This window comes from Chenopodium album, chromosome 1 (genome assembly GCF_948465745.1).
Source record: "Chenopodium album chromosome 1, dcCheAlbu1.1, whole genome shotgun sequence".
Taxonomy (NCBI): Eukaryota; Viridiplantae; Streptophyta; class Magnoliopsida; order Caryophyllales; family Amaranthaceae; genus Chenopodium; species Chenopodium album.
Window position 1 is genome coordinate 29,763,972 of NC_137834.1, and position 21,274 is coordinate 29,785,245.

Consider the following 21,274-nt stretch of genomic DNA (forward strand, 5'->3'; position numbering starts at 1 on the left):
CCTGGCGCTAGCCATTGGCGTCTGGTGCTAGTGTTGGTGCCTGGCGCCAGCCCTGTTTTTTGTGCGTCAGACTCTGTTTTGTTTATTTTATCTTTTTGGCTGATTTTCTCTATAAATATCGTATTAAAAACTCCGTTTTCATTCATCAGCAATCAGTTTTCATTCGCAAATCATTAATTCTTTAGCATTCTCTAAATCATTCATCTCTCTCATTCATCTTCTTCTAAAATAGCTTTTTTCATACAAAATTCCGCATTTGCAAGATCTAGAAACACCTATCCATATTCGAAGTTGTCTTCGCCCTAGACGTGAAAGGTTTTAATTTCTGAGGGTTTGGTCCCAAATCTCTCTTTCAATTATTTAATTTGACTGTTTTGTTTATTATTTTCCTTGAAGTTACTAACGCGTGTACTTTGTTATTAGAAAGAGGTACGAGGCATCAAAGTAAGCACTTTTATTGATTAATTGATGTTATGATGTAGATATATTGTTTACATTGTTATTATGATATTCCTAGTATCATGTCTAGGGTAATTTTAATATTAAATATGATTCCTATGATGCTTCCTATGTTCTTTCTAATATTTATGATTGTTAGTATCATGTTAGGGCTAAAGATTTGATTTTTATTGCTTAGTGACATGCTAGGGTTTGTTATTAATCTTGTTAGTATCATGCCTAGGATCTTGGTATTTTTATTATGCTTTAATATTAACATGAACATGATTATGATTATAATTGTTATAATTTATGATTATTGTTATTTTTATTATTATTATTATTATTATTATTATTATTATTATTATTATTATTATTATTATTATTATTATTATTATTATTATTATTATTATTATTATTATTATTATTATTATTATTATTATTATTATTATCATGATTATTATTATTATCATGATTATTATTATGTTGCTTGATGCTTATTATTTATTGCTTGATCACACCTTTATTGCATGTTAAAGGGAATTTGTACTTGTAATCATGATTAATAAGATAATTAATAATCTTGTTTAGGGTTAATTTGATTATAATTTCAAGTGATCACCAATAATAGATTTATTTGTGCATTAATATTCAACCAACATAGATTAAACAGGTTTGGGTTAATCCTAATGATTGCATGTTAATCAGAAAGCGCACATGAATACGAGCAGAATAAAGTAGAGGCCTATTATTAGGGCAGGTTCAATCTCTTTTAGGTTGGATTTGTACCATCATCACCGAACCCTTATTTGGTTCATGACCTTATGGAGTTAACGATCTCTTAGATCGTTAAGGGGTGTAACCTTCACCTCGTGAACGGTTTACAAGTTCCTTAAAAAACTTGTTGGCGACTCTTTTGCTCTATCTTCTTCCCTTTTGGACGCCACCGTACTTTAGTGTATGATCACAGTGGGGTTCAAGCTAGTGGGATTAAGGCTTGAAATTATTCCCTACACTATCCCAAATTCCATTCACTTCTTCAGAACTCGAGACAAATACAACTTCCGGCAGAGGTTCATTCACAGGTTGAATGAGTATTGACGGATCAAAGGAGACTTCATCTCCTATGATAGCCAAAGCATAAGAAAGAGGACATGTTTGAATGTTAGGCTTCTTGCCCCCTGGAGGGACAGGAAGTTGATTAGCATCAATTAGGTCTTGGATTGCATCTTTCAACCTCCAGCACTTCTCAGCATTATGACCCTTGCCTTGATGAAACTTGCAATAAGCATTGGGGTCATAGCTAGCGGTTCTATTCTCTGGTCGAGGTTCTGGAAATGGTCCGATTGGCATAATCAGTCCTTGACCATGCAAACGGTCATAAGCAGCATCATAAGTCATTCCCAAAGGCGTATAAACTCTCCTTTTCCTTTGGAATCTTTGAGGAGGAGCATTAAGGGCCAGCACATCATTGAGATTGATATTGTTGGTAGCATTATTGGGCTTGAAAGACGAAGAAGAAGGAGTGTCGTTCTTCTTGTTTTTCCAAGTGCTGTCATTACTGTTGCTACCAGCAGTCTTCATTAGTTCATCTTCGATATTGATTCCAATATCGTATACAGCTTCAAAGGTACTCAGAGGCAAGAACTTCAAGTGTTGCTTGTACTTATGAGTCAGATTGGCAATGAACAAGCGAACCATCTCCTTTTCCTTGGGGGGATCCACCAAGAGCGCGGCTGTTTCCCTCCACCTGCTTAAGTAAGTGGTGAAGCCTTCATTCTCTTCCTGTTTGAGAATGGAAAGTTCACGTTCAGAAGTCTTGGCCTGAATGTTACACTTGTAACGATTCATAAAGCTTTCAGCAACATCCTCCCAGGTCGCGACATGTTTGGATTCCAAAGAATAGAACCATTGTTGACAGGCATGTTCCAAGGAAAGAGGGAATACTGTAGGGAAGAGTGTCACATCTACTCCCTTAAGAGCCATAGTTGCAGAAAAAGCCTTCAAATGGAAAAGCGGATTATCAGTAGGCTTGAATTTGGGAATGTCAGCAATGGAAAACTTCTCAGGAAGCTTGTCCCTTATGGACGAAGAGGTGACAGGCTGTTCCACATAAGTGAATTCTTCAGAAATCTTGCTCATATGTTCCTTAATCTTGTCCATTGCAGCGGTAGTGACATTGTTTTGATTGTCTTGCTCTACCGTGTTGACTCTAGTGGTGAGAGTCTGCATCATGTTAGACAACATTTCAATTGTCTTGTTGATGTTCTCGATGTCTTCCTTAATAGCCATTGGTTAAGAGTAGACTGGAGATGGATCTTGTGGAGACGATTGTGGTGGTTTCCTTGTACGCCTCTTTGGTATAAGAGGTTGTTGAGGTATTGACTCGAACCGTAACAATCTACCCCTGCTGCTTGACCAAGTGTTGTGACACTGAAACAAACACACCTTAAATGACCAAACTTAACCTTAACCCATCCGGATTAAAAAAAAAAAAACAAAAAAGAAAAATGAATTTTTTTAAAAAAAAAATCTATAATTTTGAAATTCTATTTATTTTTTTAAAAAAAAAATGGGAGGATACCATCCGACTTACTCCGAAAAAAAAGACACGAAAAACAAGACTACCCTAAAATACGGTCAAAAAGTAGTGCACGACTAAGGAAAAAAGTGTGTGAATACGATATGTGAGTGATTAAGTGAGGTTATGGACGCCTGTTTTGACCGTACAGCTAGACATGACACCAAACTGGACACAACAACCACATACGTTCGCACAAAAACCGAAAAAATACTTACAGGACACTTTTCCTGGGCACCGTGTCACGGTGCAGACTATCGTGACACGGTGCAGTCTACCGTCAGACGGTAGAAAGCCCCGTGTCACGACACTGTTCACCGTGGCGCGGCAGAACATGTCGTGACACGGTGCACAGTTCCAGGTCATTTTTGTGATTTTTCCAGATTTTAATCGATTTTAGGTCCGTACTAATTACTATGTGAGAATAAAAACCCTCGGTCATGGGTTAACAAAAAGAGTAAATACATGAAGGTTAGCACCAAACAACCACATAGCATTTAGGCACGATGATGTAAAAAAAGTTCGCAACCTAGAGTCAAGATCTATGTTCAACTATTGGTCAAGCTTTGGGTGTCAAAAGGGTACCATGGTTAAGAGTTTGGACGCGTTAGCAAGGCAGCCTCCCTTGAGGGTGTATGCCAACAGGCGGCTCCGCGAGTTCGTGATGAAATCGAACTCGACTCCATGGTTTGGGTGAATTTAATAACTCGGATGAACCCTTATTGCCATGAGCGTTTTTGGGTTGATAGAGCTTAAATCACCCGGGACTAAGACGCATGTAGAACACATACGTTTTTTCAGAAAAATCGAAGGAAGTTGACTGTGAGAAGAGAAAATAAGCCACCGGACTGATTTTAGGACTGCCGTGGCACGGCAGTCAGAAGGTCTGACTGGTGCCCTGTTTTCCTTCGTGCGCAACCAAGTTATTCAATTTTTCCTACGGGACAGACCTGAATGCGACGTTAAAACGTCTATGCAGATGCAAAAATGCCAAATTAATCACAGGAATATTTTTTTCAAGAATCTTTCAAGTCTCATCCACTCATCTTAATTAAATATCGATCACTCAAATCGATAAATAACCAAGAATCCTCCCCAGTGGAGTCGCCAAATTGTAGGCGTCGTTTGAAGTGCGCCTACGTTAAAATCATGTGGTGAATATGCTTGGCACTAATAGGAAGTGGGAATTAACATATACGATTATGGACAAAGAAAGTAGGGAGCCGCCAACAAGTTTTTTAGGAACTTGTAAACCGTTCACGGATCATAAAAAGGCAACCACGATGAGGGACAACGATAGGCAACAACGATTGACCCGTGAAGGTTACACCCCATTCATAATTCCTGAGATTACTAACTCCATATGGTTCGGAACCACGAAAGGAGGATCGGGGATGATGGTACGAAGTGAGTCATGGAGTCACATTCGCCCGTATTGGCCTCTACTCGATTCTTATATTGAAAAGCATTCCTGTGATCTCAAAGGCATACAAAAAAAATATTCAATTCACTCCAAACTATTATTAAGCTAAATTGGTTGAATATTAATGCGACATATAATTCTAAAATATTTGTGATCACTTCAATTAATAACAAGATTAAAAAGGAACCTAAACCGGTCGTCCAAATTATCTTATTAGGCGTGATTTTCAATTACATATTCCCTTTAAACATGCAATATGGTGATCAATACAAAATATAATAGAATAAGCATTAATATTGGGAGCAATTTAACAATAATTCCAACAATATAAAATCGTTAGAAAAATAATAGAAATAAAAGGAACATAATTCTTACTTTGATTCTGTTTGTTTGCAACTACAAAATAATAAACGAGTTAGTAACTTCAAGGAAATAATAATAAGACAACAATTAAATTAAACTAAATAAAGTAGAGTTGATTTGGGGCCAAATCCTCAAACAGTTCTATCTTTCACGCTTGGCTTAAGGACAGAACCACGAGTAAAGTACGGACTCCTTTGAGCACTTGAAGAAGGAATTTTGAAATAAGAAGGGTAGACTAGTGTTTAGGCTAAAGCATAGAAGAGAGAAAAATCAATTCGAGAATTAATTGATGCCCCGTACATCAGAAATGATGGGGTATTTATAGAGAAAATGTGCTGAGGGGGCACACGGAACCCTAAAATGATAAATACCCTAAAAAAGTATCCCGCGACACGGCAAACTGTACCGTGACACGGGAAGTCCCACCGTCAAACGGGAAACTTTCCCGTGACACGTGTATTTTTGGTGTGACGCGGGAAATTTTCAGTAAACGGGGAAGAAAACGCGTTAAGGGTTTACGCGGAAAAGACACGGAAATTCCCGTGTCACGGCAGATTTCCCGTGACACGGGAAATCCCACCGTCAGACGGGAATTATTCCCGTGACACGGTGGGTACCTGCCGTGGCGCGGGAATTCCCAGCCTACTTTTCCGTCTAAATACATTTTTAACCCTAATTTCGTTCAACATTTTAAGTGTCGATTGATAATTTCGGGCCATTTTCTGATTTATTATTATTTGGGCTAAAATAAGAAAATAATTAAATAAAAGGTTAGGGCCAAAAATAAACAATTAAAAAAAAAAGGTTTGGGCTTAAATTAAATAATAAATTTGGGCTGAAATTAAAACTATACTTTTACCAAACATCAAGACTAATCCATTGACTGTTCAAAAATACGAATTTAATCAAATACGATTTTTTTTAAGCACTCTCGGGATTAAATACTGAACCCGACCAATAGTGGCGGTGAAAGGTTGTTCATCATCGGGTTTGGTTTTGGGGAGACATTTTTAGGTGTCTACAATAATAGCTTAAAAAGATTAGGAGAACGAAGAAAACACAATAAAACATGACCAAATATCACATATAAATCGTGTATAATATCGTGCTATCAAAACTTAAGTATAAAACAAAATTTCTAATTTATAAAAATAAAATATTTGATGTATCCTTCATCAGTACAGTATATAGTAAATTGCATATTTTTAAATATATGTTTGGGAAATAGACTATTTTATATCCATTATAATATTTACATATACAATGTTAATTTAAAATTAATTTATAAAAATCTCTGTGCATGGCACGGGGTGTAACCTAGTAACAATGTAAAATAGGCGCTACCAATAGATTGATATCTCCTACAATTATAACCATCCTTAATATAACAAAGGTAAAATTGTTTTGAGTAAGAGATAATTATGATTATTCGTTCTTGATAACTTCTCCTCAGTTAAATAAGAAAAACGATAGATAATTTAAAAGATTAAACATAGTAGAAACATTTGTATTGTTTTAATATTTAATAACACCAATTGTCTCATGATTTTATTGGAGTTAAGCACATAATAAGGACCTCACTTTTCACATTTTTCACCGTTAATGACCTCTTACTTTTTGTTTTCACTTTTAAGGACTTATGTTAACTTTTCCGACCAAAATTAACTAATTTAGTTTAAAAAAAAGTTAGGTCCTTGAGTTAAATAAGTTAGGTTCTTGGGTTAAATATTTTACTTTTACAAAGAAAATCAAAATAAATATGTTATTTATTATTTTATCATTTTCTCTTTTCTGCACTAAAATAAAGTAAAATAAAATAAATCATTTTCTTTCTTCTATGATGTTATCCACTTCTTCTAGAAGCACCAACACCTCATTAATCTTTCCAACATTGCTAAAACTTGCATCCATAATTAAAACTCCTATACTTGAACTCAAAATTCTGACTAATATAATACCAAACCAATTTTAGAGAGAAACTTACATCCACTTACAGAATTATATGGAAAAAAAACTCGGAAATCATCCATGGAGAAACAGCGAATTGTATTGATTTAATATCCTAAATGCAACTGGGAATATGTCAATTGATTTGGTTTCGAAATTGGGGCTAATTTTGATTCTCTCCTCTTCATCATTAGTAGAGGTGGATGGCGATGGTGGCCTAAATGTCGAAATTGGGGCTGATTTTAATTCAGGTTTGGCCGTTTGGGGTATGAATCGGGTGGTGTTTTGGGCGGCAGTAGGTGTTTTCTGTTAAAAACATATAACAACAATATTGAAACAGGCAAATTAGGGCTAAACAAATTGGGGGTTCTAAGTATCTTTCATGCACTAAGCTTAAGTTGGGTGAAATTGGGAAGGTTTTATTTTTTTTTTTTTTGTGGACAAGGGCAATGACCACGAGATCAATTGGCGACCGACGGGTTATGAAGAAACATGTATGGTGGTTGTTATTTTAATTTTTAATTTTAAATTTTTTAAGATGTAAGGGATTGAGTTTTTTTTTTTTTTTTTTTTTTTGTTTGTTTGTTTGTAGGACTTAACATTTGCTAATTAAGGCACTAACCTTTTAATCGACACTCAGGTGGGTTAATGGTGAGTTAAGTGCCTTGATTTCTAACCACAGGTCCTTAAAGGAAAAAAAAAAAAAGTGGAAGGTCATTAAAGGTAAAAAAAATGCATATGTAGGCCCTTCTTTTATGCTTAACTCTATGATTTTGTTAACAAAATTGGTAAAAGAGAAATTTAATGGAAACTTGATACACTCGTTGTTTACTTCATGACTTCATCCTACACAAGGGATGAAAATGAAATACCATACACAAGTCGAAAATTAATGTTCATAGACGATTATCTCATAGATCCCCTGAAAATAAATGGGATATAATTTCTCAAGTAGGGAAAGGGTGCAATGGTGTTATTTATATTATTGGACATTAGCACCATAATATAACAAATTCTAGCAAGAAAATACATTTTGCCCATGACCAAACACATACACACTTGATAACTAAGTGCATGAGGAGCATACGCTCAACTCTAGCAACAATCTCAACTACATGACATTATAATTTTACTTATTATTATAACAATCATCCAATTCCAATAAAAGGAAATTAAGAAACGAACATCTGATCTGCTGCAATCACTTCAATACTTGGTGCAACCAACAGTGGAAATGATGGATTCCTTTCTCAATTGGCATCACATATCTTCCACTACGATACGCAGGTGTCTCCAACCCTTTTTGGACACTTTCACACAACACCACATCTTCTTTCTGCAATTTTGCACCACATTTGTCAGTTAGATATTTCCTTATTATATGTCTATATGGCGTGCCAAGGCGCGTGTAGCATACATGCTAGGGTATTTTAGTCATTTCACACGAGGTAATGGTCATTGAAGGTAGATTTTTGGATTATACTTGTGTGTTTTTTTTGGTTCAATTGAACATTTTGAAAGTAAATAGTAGCATTACATGTCAGGCTGATATTATTAAATTTCACAAAAGTATAAAATACGAGTATGATGTACTATTCAACGGTATGTCAATTTTGTTAATATTTACATAAATGTGATAATATGAGTTTACAGATCAATATATATCAATATAAATTAGGATTTTCACAAGTGTATGTGTGGTTATGGTTTTTTAACGCGTCTATTACATACCAAGGTGTATGCGTGTATCTAATTTTAACTTTTTAAGTGCACCAAAAACTCGTTTATTTTGCATAGTAAATAAAGAACATTTACGGTTGCACCTAAAGTTTTTAAATTTCTGAGGTAACACTGTCAAGTTTGCACAGTTACTTGGCCAATAATAAACAAAGTCACATGTTCATTTTTAACGTACCTGTACATTATCATTGATTGCTATGCCCTTCTCGATGTAATCCTTGTCGTCCTACACAAAAAATAATAATTTAAATTAATTACAACAAAAAAATTTCAAGTAGTTCTGCAGGACAAGTATTTAAATAAGCAAAATATGATTCATGGTATCAATGATGTGACACATAAATTAAAAAATTATAAGAACATACTTTGAAAAAATCTGACTTTCAATTGTTCCCAAATATATCGACCCAAAATTCTATGAATTTATATTCTTGATTGACTATTCAAAACACTCATTATGAACTCCGATTGATTAGATTAAAATCAATTTATGTCTTACACCCAAATATGACTCAACCCAAATCAACTCGAGATTAGCTTGACATTAGTGACTTATTTTCCACAACTAAACATTAAACACTATATTAGAAGTTACACAAATGAAAACTTACCAGCTTTGATTTTTCAATATAGTAGTCCACCACTAATTTGCATTTCCTTGGTCCTAATGGAAGAATGTGCATTGTTGTCATCCAAGGGCCATACCTGAAAGATAACCACAAAAAGGGTCCAAAATTTTCAAATTAGTAGCCAAAATGTCATTATCAAAGAGTGTTTAAATGACTCCACCATTCTATGAAAAGGTACGAAGAGTTAATAACCAAATGTGTACCTTTCCACAGCAAAGTTAGGGTATGCAAAAGCGTAGAATGCTTGAGATCCAAGTCTATTAAAACCATTGTTTGAACTCCCTGCCACTCTTTGAATCGTGACATTTCCGATCATCTAAAGATAATCATATAACATTCAATATTTAGTCCATAACATAAAAATGTACTTCGTATACAATAGAGGATTTCAATACAGAAGTGGTGCACTTGTAAAAAATTGAAAGGAGTAACATAGTTTAATCGGTTTTTGTGTACACATAAGTGCCATCTTAGAAGGATCCTCATTAGAATAAATGTAACTAGGTAAGAACTAGAGCGAACTTACATCAGTTTGGTAAGTATCAAAGTCGAGTTCAGTAGCATAGTACTTGTGTGCATAAGGAACATGGTACGAGCTATCCAAATAGTTGTCACTGAAAATCTGAATTCAATTACAACAAGAAAAATCATAGAATCAAATGTTAGTCACGCGATTAAACACATAACAATTCTACTAATCTAACATTAAATGGTTAATGACCGAGTAGAGTATTAATATTAGACCTTCCAATTAGATTCCATTGGAAATTCACTCCTATTGATGAACTGCAAATTAGGGTCAAAAGCATGGGCCTTAACATCTTCAGCACAACTACCAAGCCATTCAGATCCAACATCATCTACTTCAAGGCTTGATCTGTCCAAACTGATGAGTATAAATGGGCCCCATACTGCAACTTTCAGGGGTACAAGCCCAAGTTCCTAAAACATGAATCACCATTTTTAGTTTTATAAACTATAGATTAAAATGGATTGAAATCAAATGCTTATAATACCTCCGTTTCAGATTATTTGCAATAATTAGACATTTTTACTCACACTTTATCACAAATTGCTGCAAACAAATTGAAACAGAGGTTGTATTTGTTTAGATTAGATTGGATACTAAGTGATTAAGACCACATACATCGGGATCAAGTGACTGTTCTTCGCTTGCTTTGGAAGCTTTTGTAAGCGATCCATTCATGCCAAATACCCATCCCTAAAAAATGGAAATGAATTGACAAATTAGCACATGTATTTAACAAAACTACAGTAATATCGAAGATATCACAATTATTGGTTTTTCATTCTATGTATTGCTAAATGACGCAAAATAGAAGTAGAAACTTACATGGTAAGGGCATACAAAACACGATTTTTTTCCGCTTCCACAAGCAAGAATCGAAGCACGATGGGTGCAAACGTTGTGAAATGCATGAACTTTACCTTCACCATCTCGACACACCAAATATTCAACATTTCCTAACCTGTTTAAAACTCATATTAGCATCTTTACCATTTTTGAAATTTTGCTATGAATTAAGCTTAAATTTCAAGATGAAATAACGTACGTTCCGGTGAAATATTGGTTAGGCTCCTTAATTTGATCACTGTACCCTGCGAGTAGAAGACCAAATTTTTAGCACATAGTAGTATGTCCCTTTCAAGAAGAACATCCAAATTCTTTTTTAAGAAAACTAGTCCTTTTGAAATGGTTTTTTCTCTACTATAGTTCTTGAATGTTCAAGCATGTATCATCTACAAAAACTCGTAGCTAGATCAACATATGTTTTTCACACGCATAATTATAGATCCCATATGATACAAAAATGCGAAAGCACAAGTAACACAGGAGAAAAGTCCATTAATCATCAATATATCATTGAAAAACTTCTTTAATTATATATCGACATACCAAATTTGTAAATTTCTTTAGTTTCAATATTTATTTTGGTTAGGTGTAAAAAGAAGTTACAAAGGATAGTGATGTAGACGTGATTTGATTTTGGGTCATGAATATCAGCTCACAAACCTTTAACTATCATATCCAAGTTAGTTGATATTCAAATTACGTAGTTTTATTTAGATGGTATCATCATTTAAAATCTAACATTTTAAAAAAATTTATGGCCCAACGTTTATATCATGGCTAGATGTCGTGGACCTACATAGGGTCTGTTCACATTTACTTAATTATTTCAGCTCAGCTCGGCTTGGCTCAGCTCCGCTCCTAATTTCCTTCTATCATAAAATGAGCTCAATTCAGCTCAGCTCCAATCAGCTCAGCTCAGCTCAGTAAATGTGAACGGGCCCATAGTTCAACTTCTAAACCACATACAAAATTGTCCATGATTCATTGGATATGTGAGGTGTGATGAAAGTAAAATTAAAAAAACTATATACATGGCTATCATGAGTCATGACCCCTATTTTTAAATTAGTTGGCAATTAGCATGATTTATTCTTAATATTATCATGGATTGACTTTTTTTTTTCATGCTTTTCGATCAATTGCTTTTAGAAGTTTACACAAGTATGTTTTTGCGAATTATTAAATCACGCCCACTTTAATATAATTAGTTATTGCTATGGATTACTCTACTTAACATTATCTGATCTGTAAGTTTTTTTTCACACATGTATTTTTTTTTAGTTGCACCAATTTTCAATTGATGTCAATGCATTACTCTAATCACGAAATCCTTTTATTACAAATAACTTAAAATTATATAGTTTTGTGTGATAAGAAGTAAAAATCAAGGATTCGATGTTAGAGATAGGATCTATACGGAGTGATATATCCTATCTCTAACATTCGAGTTGAATCTAACAAAATTCTATGTAATTGCATAATTTTGTAACCATCATAAAAGTTGAAATAGAGTAAATGGATAGTACGATGGTAACATTCCTCTAGGTTGTTTTTCTTTTGGTAGGTGGTATATGTAATTAGATGTCATCTATATCCATTGCCTTTATTTTTATATAGTGCCGTGTGATAAGCAAAATGAATTATTTTATTTATAAGTTATACTCCATACCACGCAACGAATATCCTATTCGAGCTTTTGGTACAATTTTATAAGTCTAAGTATAGGTAGATATTAACGGATAGCTATCTTGAATAATACAAGCTTTATTAAGAATATTCATGGTCTCATGGAACTAATCTCGCCTAAATCAGTGTATTTTAGTAGATCTTTATTTACTAGCTTAGGAAAAACCTAAAAAAAAAAACATGCATGCATATAGTTAGTGAATTAGTGTCAACAAGTTTTACTGATTAATGGTTAAAAAGTATATTCAAAGTATCGTCTACATCATTGCCAATAAATAAATTAACTAAATAAATTAAAAATCAAAATTTATTCAAGGACTTGTGAAATGGAACCCCTGGTTCAGCCACCTCTGTTCTCTATCTCCTGATTTCTTCACCATGCAACCACCACCTGACCACCTGGCCTGCTGTGACTAGCTTAGGCCACTACCACGGCTTGTTCCGCCGCCACCAAGCAACCGCCACCTGACCACCGTTGTCTCTTTCGTTGCAAGTTTGCAACTACTAAACTCGGTTGACATGCCGTCAAACCGTAACTAAACAGCACCCAAGTTTCTTCATCTAAACTTCTAGCTGAACAATATTATCTTTACTTCGTTTTTATTTTTTGCATTCTTAAACATTCCTAAATTCGTTATAAATTATGTGAATTTTTTATTGATTTCTGTACAAAATTATTTCTAAATGAGTATATTCATTTGGTGATCCAAATTTCAATTCTTCATTATTTTATTTTTAAAAAAATGGCAAGCTGAATCTTTAGAATTAGAAATAATTTAGTATTTAAATTATTATTATTAGATGATAATTCAAGTTAAGTTTAGCAAAAAAAAGAAGATACAAAAGAGTATTTCGTCATATCTCATATGCATGTCCGATGTAAAGGGTCCAAAATTGTCAAATGATGAAGTTTAATGTTTAATGTTCTCAAGTAATAAATTATACTTTTTCACGGTCCAAATTTCGTTCTATAATAAAAAAATTAACCAAAATAAAATCAATAAAACATAGTACTCCGTATTAAGTTAAATTAAATAAGATTAAAGGATTTAAAAATAAATTAAAGAAAAAATATATATATACCTGCGACTTGCCATCCCTTGTAAAAGATACGGTCAAGTTCATGAGCATAGAAAGCAGGTTCAGTATACCAAGAGCTAGGAGGCGTAAGAGCATCCTCGGCCGGAATCCTCGGATCGAATTCCTGGACAAGTGATTGAATTGACGGCGGAGTAGTGGTGGTGTTTAAAGAAGGAAAAGCCGGGGCAGCGACGGCGTTAATGGTTTTATTAGGGGTACGAAACTTAAGTACCGGATTATTAGTAATAGTTTGTGGAATTGGGACGATGTTATTTGAAGTATCATTGTTTGATGATGAATTTGGTATACCACATACAGTTGTTGGGTATTTCAGCAACATTGTTGTTGCACTTGCTGCCATATTGATGTTATATGATGATCAAGCAATAACTAAACACTTCCTTTTGTTGTTATAATTTTTTTTTTTAAAGGAGGTGGTATGAAAGATGATCAACAATATAGCTTAGCTTAACTTAGCTTGTGTAATTCAAGCTGTGCGCATTTTTTTAGTTCGCTCCTATATCCTATTTATATAAATAATGCTTCACCCCTGTTTCACTTTAGGTCCCTCATAGAAGCTTCTTCGGGTTTCTTATTAGAATTTTAATATTATTTCGTTTTTAAATAATTGACACAGTTTGATCAGACATATATATAATTGTATTAAAATTACACTAGTAAAGTTTTGACATAACGAAAATACATATTAATTATATAACAATATTTTACATGATATATATTGTTTGAAAATATTATATTAGCTAATTATGCAATCAAAGTTAATACAGAGTAGATATATAGAGTAATAATATGTTAATTATTTTGAAAAAGAGAGAGGATACAAAATAAAAATGAAGAAGATTTTTTCTATGGAGGCGGATGCACGATGCTTCGTGCATCCATTTTCTCTTAAAAAAGGCGGAATGAACATTCCGTTGTTCAGTAAAGAACATACATGTGTTTTGTAAAGAACATAAAGTTATTTCATAAAAAAATAAACCAAATAGTTGTATTGTAATGAACATATAGTTGTTTTATAAAGAACATACTACCTCCGGTCCAAATTACTCGCAACTTTAGGGTATTATTTGTGAGATATAAAATATTCCAAAGTTGCGAGTAATTTGGACCGGAGGTAGTATAACTATTTTGTAAAAAAAAACATTCAACTTCATCTTCTTTATACATCTAAAGAACATCCGTAGAGGTGATCAACTTTGACCCAGCCCAAAAATAAGGGTGGGTTTAGACAAGTCTAAAAATGCTTTTTTAGTTAAAAATCCAAACTCGGCCCGAAAAAAACTCGAAAAGCCCTCTATATTTTCCGGGTTTTTTGGACACGATATATTATGTTAAGGCCCAGCCCGACCCGAATTTTTTATCACCTCTAATGATAATATAATGTAATGAACATTATTTTCAATCAACCACCATAATCTAAAGAAAAAATTCAAAGAACATTTCAAAATAAACAATTAACATGTCTCACAAATAAAAGTACATTATTCTGACAATTAAAGAACATGAAGATAAAAAACATTATTTAATTGCACGTTATGTTCTTTACACTTTAACTAAATGAATGTTCTTTGCACTTTAACTGAATGTTCTTTACATTTCTATACAATGTTCTTTACAATTCTATAATATGTTCTTTTCACTTAAACTAAATGTTCTTTATATTTCTATGCAATGTTCTTTCCGCTTTTTTTTTTTATTTTTGGAAGAGATGCAACATGTGGATCGTGCATCCGCCTGCACGAACCATACTTTAGAAGAACAAAATATTAAATATTAGTAGTATAATATTCCCGTAAAAAAATAAAATAGTAGTCTAATATTGTAAAAGTAATAAAGGTCCAAAAACCAGAACTTTGGAGTTTGGAGGGTCTCTAATGAATGACACGAATTTTATTACATAACGGTCGAATAATATTAGCCCAAACTTGGACGAGTAGTAACATTTTATCACAAATGAATTTAGCGTAGTCAGACTCTCTTTTATCACAAAAAAAAAAAAAAAAAAAAAAGGTCCAAAAACGAGAACTTGGACGAGTCTCAATTTTGTTGTCAAATTTTTCATTTTATGACGTCTTTAAATATTTGTCAAAAAATTTAATATGCTGCTGAACTTTTTTTTTTTTATTTTTTTTTTTATCACTTGTTATTGTTCAGAAATAATCTAAAAAACGTAGTTCCTTTTTTTCATTTTGTAAAGATAAAAATAATATACTTGTAGAATCGAAGGAGTACTATATTTTGAAAAAACAAGCAAAAAACGAAGTTTGCCAAAACTTTCAAAACAACACTAAAATAAAACCATCATTATTTTACAAAGGAAATAAGGAATGATGGTATTTTTTTTTTTAAAAAAAAAGCTTTAATATCTAATTTACTCATCCAAATCATTATTGTCACATGCAGTTTAACATACATATATTAATATTACATCCGTTAATTATTATATGCAATTTTAGGCTATTATTTATAATACATAAAATATACCAAAGTTGCACATAATAATTATCAGTGACGGTATATTTTTTTTTTTACAAAAAAAAAAAAATAAAAAGATAATATTTGATCAAAAAAATAATATTAAACAAATCAAACATAATCATACATAAACATGTCTTGCCTTATATATTTATCAAAAGAGTAAGAATTTCATTTGCATTAAAATAAATTGTGAAAAAGGACCTTTTAAGTGGTCGACTTTTTGCAAAAGGACGTTTTAAGTTAAAACTTGTGAAAAAAGACTTGTTAAGTTGCATTTTGTTTGTATGGGGTATTTGGGTGACCTTCTGTGGTGGTCAATGCTGGAGCTCCAACGTTGACTATCACGTGCTAGTCACGTGACTTTTTTTTTTAAAACAAAAAAATCCCCAAATTTCCCTCCTTTCTCGACCTAACTCTTTCATTGATTAGGTCGGGAAAGGAGGGAAAAAAAACACGTGATAGTCAACGTCGGAGCTCCGGCATTGACCACCACGTAAGGTCGCAAGCTCACCCAAGTACTCCATATAAACAAAATACAACTTAAAAGGTCTTTTTTCACAAGTTTTCACTTAAAAGGTCATTTTTCAAAAAGTCGACCACTTAAAAGGTCCTTTTTCACAATTTTCTCAATTCATTTAGACTCTGGATAAGGACAACATTAAAAAAAATAAATAAATAAAAAAAAAAAAAAAAGGTTGTGATCAACTCCCTCCGTCCCCGAAATAACGACTCATTTGGGTGCGGGTATTAAGAAACTTAATTTGCTAGTGCAAATGTATGGGAAAATACAAGTAAGCAATAATTTGCAAGTATCCCTCCGTTTTTAAATACTTGCTCCATTTCTTCATGCGCGGAGTTTTAGGAGAACGAAATTGGAGAAAATAATAAACTATGAAGGTAGTGGGGTTGGTGGAAGAATAAAAATTTATAAAAGGCAAAAGTAGTGGAAATAATTGGAGGAGAGAGAATATATGTTGGGACCACTAGGTGAGAGAAATAATTAAATAATGTAAAAACTTTCTAAATAAGAAAATGGAACAAGTATTTAAAAACGGTCGCAAATGAAAAGTGAAGCAAATATTTAAAAACGGAAGGAGTACAAATGTATAGGAAAACACTTGGAAAAATTAATGGTGGCAGGAGAGAGAAAAAAAAGTTTAAAATTTTAGAGAGAAAATGGCACAAAAATCTAAAAAAAATACCAAGGGTAAAATAGGGAGAATGAGCTACATGACAAAAATATTTGAGGATATATTGATAATTTTGTGATTTTAATAGATGTTGGGTAATAAATAGATCATTCTTTTTGGAACTAAAATTAAGTCAAATGGGTTATTTTTTTGGGGACGGAGGGAGTATTTAATATTTGGATCACCTTATTTGAGTTTGTATGAACTTTTTCAAACTTATCTAAATTAAGCTAGATTTACGTAGCATTTAAGTTTATTAATAATGGAACATATTTAATTAATATTACTCCGTATTATCATAATTTTAATTATTATTATTATTGTTGTTGTAGTTGTAGTTGTAGATCAACAATGTAACATGCAATGTACCACGTATTCATAAAGTAGTGCAGTTGATGTGTCCGTCTGAGATGTCGTTTTGTAACATTTTTCCTTTGTTTATAATTTTTTCTTTTGTTTATAATTGATGTCGACAATTTCCTATGTCACCATTATTCAATATTCAAAAAAAATTATTCAATATTTTATGTGGTGATAGCTTATCATGATAACATCACTCCTGCAATATGGTACGATGGCGTAACTAAACAAATGTTCATAAATATATACTTTCTCTTTTTTAATTTAGTTCGCACTTTACAAAACCACACTAATTTAGTGTAGTTTGAGAGTTTAACAAGTATTAATTTTTATTTACAAAAAAAATTAATAATAGAATGTGAAGTACTTGTATATTGAGTGTAATTTTTTTTTTTTTTTTAATTCTTTGGACTAATCCGGGTTTGGAATCAGTTCTAAATGATTAGGTTTCAGTCTTTTCTCAATTATCGTTGTGGGAGATTAAACTCGTGGTCCCCCTGCCAATTGCATTCCCAATTACCACTGCACAAACAACCAATTAGTACTTGTATATTATTAATAATTAATTATGAAAAAGTGTAGAGATCTTAATATTTAGTAGTGGAAATTTAAAATTTACTCCCATGCGAACCAATTAGGACAAATAGAGTAATTCAAACAAAAAAAAAAGTTCCATGATTATAGCAGAGTGAATTATCCAATTGTACTTAGTTAAAAAAAATTATCCAATTGTACTTGCTAAAAATGAAAATTATCCAATTGTAAGACTTAGGCCCTGTTCTTTTCACCTTAAAAAAATAATATTAAGTAAAAATAATTTCAGTTCAGTAAAAATAAGTTCAATTCAGTAAAATGAATTTCAGTTCAGTAAAAATAATTTCAGTTCAGTAAAAATAAGGTTTTCTTAAAGAAGAATTATAATAGAAAATCAGTAAAAATAATTTCAGTTCAGTAAAAATAATTTCAGTTCAGTAAAATTAAGTTCAGTTCAGTTCCAGTTCAGTAAAAATAATTTCAGTTCAGCAAAATTAAGGTGAATCAAACAGGGCCTTACACAATAAGTGGTAATGGCTCTTATCGCATGCCAAATTAATCAGAGTAATTATAAAAATAAATAGGTTTTTTCTTTTTTGAATTTTTTTTTTGACGAGCATAAAAATAAATAGGTTAAATTACCTAAAGAAGTAGCAAAATTGTTTTTGGCTTAATGAGGTCAGTGATATAATGCGAATGTGACGAGTTACTCGATCGAAGATGTCTTTGTTTTAGATTCATCCAAAGAGGTTTTACACTTTTTTTCTATTTTAGGTGATTTCCCTTTTCGATCTTAGACCATCATCACTCATGGTATAAAAATTTATATCATCCCTCTCTCTCTATCACTTTCTCACTCTTCCACATCATCTATACCACAATAGCATATACTTTCTCCAAAAAATCATCCCCCCATGGTATTAAAAAAAGTTTACCACAATACCACCACACTTTATTTCTCCTATTTGTATTAATAATACACTTAATTTAATTATAATTATGTTTCATTTTATTATTGAAAATAATTAATTGATGTTTGTAAATTTAATTAAATAAAATAAGCTATTTATGTAGCAAAAAGTGAATTTGAAAAAATATTTAAAAATATATCAATATGGGTGTTTATGTGTAGGTCTTGAAAAATTATGAACAATGGTAATTTTTTACTTTATAATTTTTTACTTTATAATTTTTTCTTAAAATGCAATTGAAAAAAGTAAATAAAAGATCCATGATAACCAGGTCACATGACGTAACCTGGTTGGTTCATGTTTCACGAGGATCAAAACAATTGTTTACCATGTGATGGTATATACCATCTAATGGTATAGTTTAATACCACCAATGTAGTAAAAAAATTGCATGTTTTTTATGAGTTTTTACATCGTGGTATAAAATTATACGAGTGTTGATGCTCTTAAGGATGAGAGGAGGAGAAGTTGTCAAAAATTTGTATACGAGTGTGTTATATATGATTGATTTAGGTCACGTTCTCTTCACCTTATTTTTGTTGAAATGAAATTATTTTTACTGAAACAAAAATTATATTTGTTAAACTTAAATTATTTTTACTAAACTTAAATTAATTTAACTGAACTGAAATTATTTTTGCTAAACTGAAATTATTTTTACTGATTTTCTATTATTATTCTTCTTTAAGAAAACTAAATTTTAATGAACTGAAATTATTTTTACTGAATTGAAATTACTTTTAGTAAATTGAACTTAATTTTACTTAGGTAAACTTATTTTTACTAACTGAAATTATTTTTACACCAAAAAAAAATTGTTGTTTTAGTAATTTTTTTAACTTTTTTTTTACTAAAGTTCGAGTTTGTCCCCAAAAAATCCGCTTTATTTTAGCACAACAAGCTCGATTATATATTTATATTATGTGGATTTTGGGTATGGATTTTTATACTTTAGCTCAACTTGACTGGTATTTTATATAACCTCTACTCCTCTAAGTCAAATTAAGATACTTTATCGCATTCTAATAGTACTTATAAATAAAGACATAATTTATTATATGAAACTTGTTAGATTCATTGCAATGTGTATGTAGTATACATCTTAATATCAATTTTTCATAATCTCTATCATCCTCCGTTTTTAAATACTTGCTCCATTTCTCCATACACAGAGTTTTAGGAGAAATTAGAAAAAGTAATAAAGTAAGGAGATAATGGGGTAAGTGAAAGGTAAATTGGAGGAGAGAATCTAAAAGTAATAAAATTAGGCCTCACTAGTTGAGAAAAATAAATTAAATATTATAAAAGCTTTCTAAATAAGGAAATGTAACAAGTATTTAAAACGGCAACAAAAGAAAGTGGAGCAAGTATTTAAAAACGGATGGAGTACTTTTAATTGTACGCAATGCAAGTGAGATAGGCACAAAAAAGAAAGGATGGAACCATGCATAGAAGTAATGCGTATGGTTTTATTCACCCAATTTTCACTTATCTGAACTTATTTTAACTTACTTGAACTTCGGCCTTGTTCTGATTCACTTAACTGAGCTAAACTGAATTGAACTGAACAAAATATTTTATGAGAGGAGGACATTAGGAACTGAACTGAACAGAACAGAACTTAAGCTGGAGAGAACAGTCCCTTCTTAAAACTTATTTTAGTTATAAATTGTACTTGGGTAATCCTTATCAGAACTTATTTTTTCATAACTGAACTCATCTAAACTTAGGGCATGTTCTGATTTATTGAACTGAACTAAACTGAACTCAACTAATTGGAGCTTAACTGAACTGAACTGAATATTTTATGAGAGGATGATATTAGGAACGGAACTGAACTCAGCTGAACTGAACTTAAGCTGAAGACAACATTCCCTTCTTACACCTGAAATAAGTGAAAATAAGATCACCAGAAAAGACCTTTAATTAGTTAACCAAATCAATGTAAAGTAGATTATATTTGTAATGTGTCAAAAAAATAATATTAGGTTGATAATAATATGCTTATAAATATATCTATATGCCACATGAAACTCTTTAATCAATTTATAACATAACATGTCATCTTGTCATATATAATCTGGTAGACTGGTAGTATGTTCGTTAGTTTATAATCTTTTCACCGAATAATTATAACTTTATGGAGAAAATAGGAGGAAAAAAAAGGTATTGTGTCAGTGAGTGACGAAATGTTTCGTCAGTCCCCGACTGACAAAATGCGGATTTTTGATATCCTCAATTAGCGGAATGATATCCTCTATTAACTGGATGATATCCTCTATTGACTAGATGATATCCTCTACTAACTGGATGATATCTTTTAGGAAAATTTGTAATTATTAATCCCAACTTTGAGCCATTTACTTTCATAAATCCCAACTATCGATTATTCCTGAATAATCCCAACTTTAGGGGGTGTTTTTTTTTATTAGGTCCAAATTACCGGTGACCTGAAGAA

General features: G+C 32.0%; 1 protein-coding gene across 1 annotated transcript; it reads right to left on the reverse strand.

Annotated features, from left to right (window-relative positions):
* Window positions 1-7,632: 7,632 nt before the first annotated feature.
* Window positions 7,633-13,748, reverse strand: LOC145643116 (choline monooxygenase, chloroplastic-like). The gene is made up of 10 exons (XM_081694281.1): window positions 13,266-13,748; window positions 10,696-10,741; window positions 10,476-10,611; window positions 10,269-10,343; window positions 9,866-10,063; window positions 9,648-9,743; window positions 9,325-9,437; window positions 9,104-9,197; window positions 8,668-8,718; window positions 7,633-8,088 (listed from the first exon to the last, which is right to left on the reverse strand). Exons 1-10 carry the CDS (start codon window positions 13,621-13,623, stop codon window positions 7,954-7,956), a joined length of 1,302 nt encoding a protein of 433 aa, XP_081550407.1. The 5' UTR covers window positions 13,624-13,748; the 3' UTR covers window positions 7,633-7,953.
* Window positions 13,749-21,274: the final 7,526 nt, after the last annotated feature.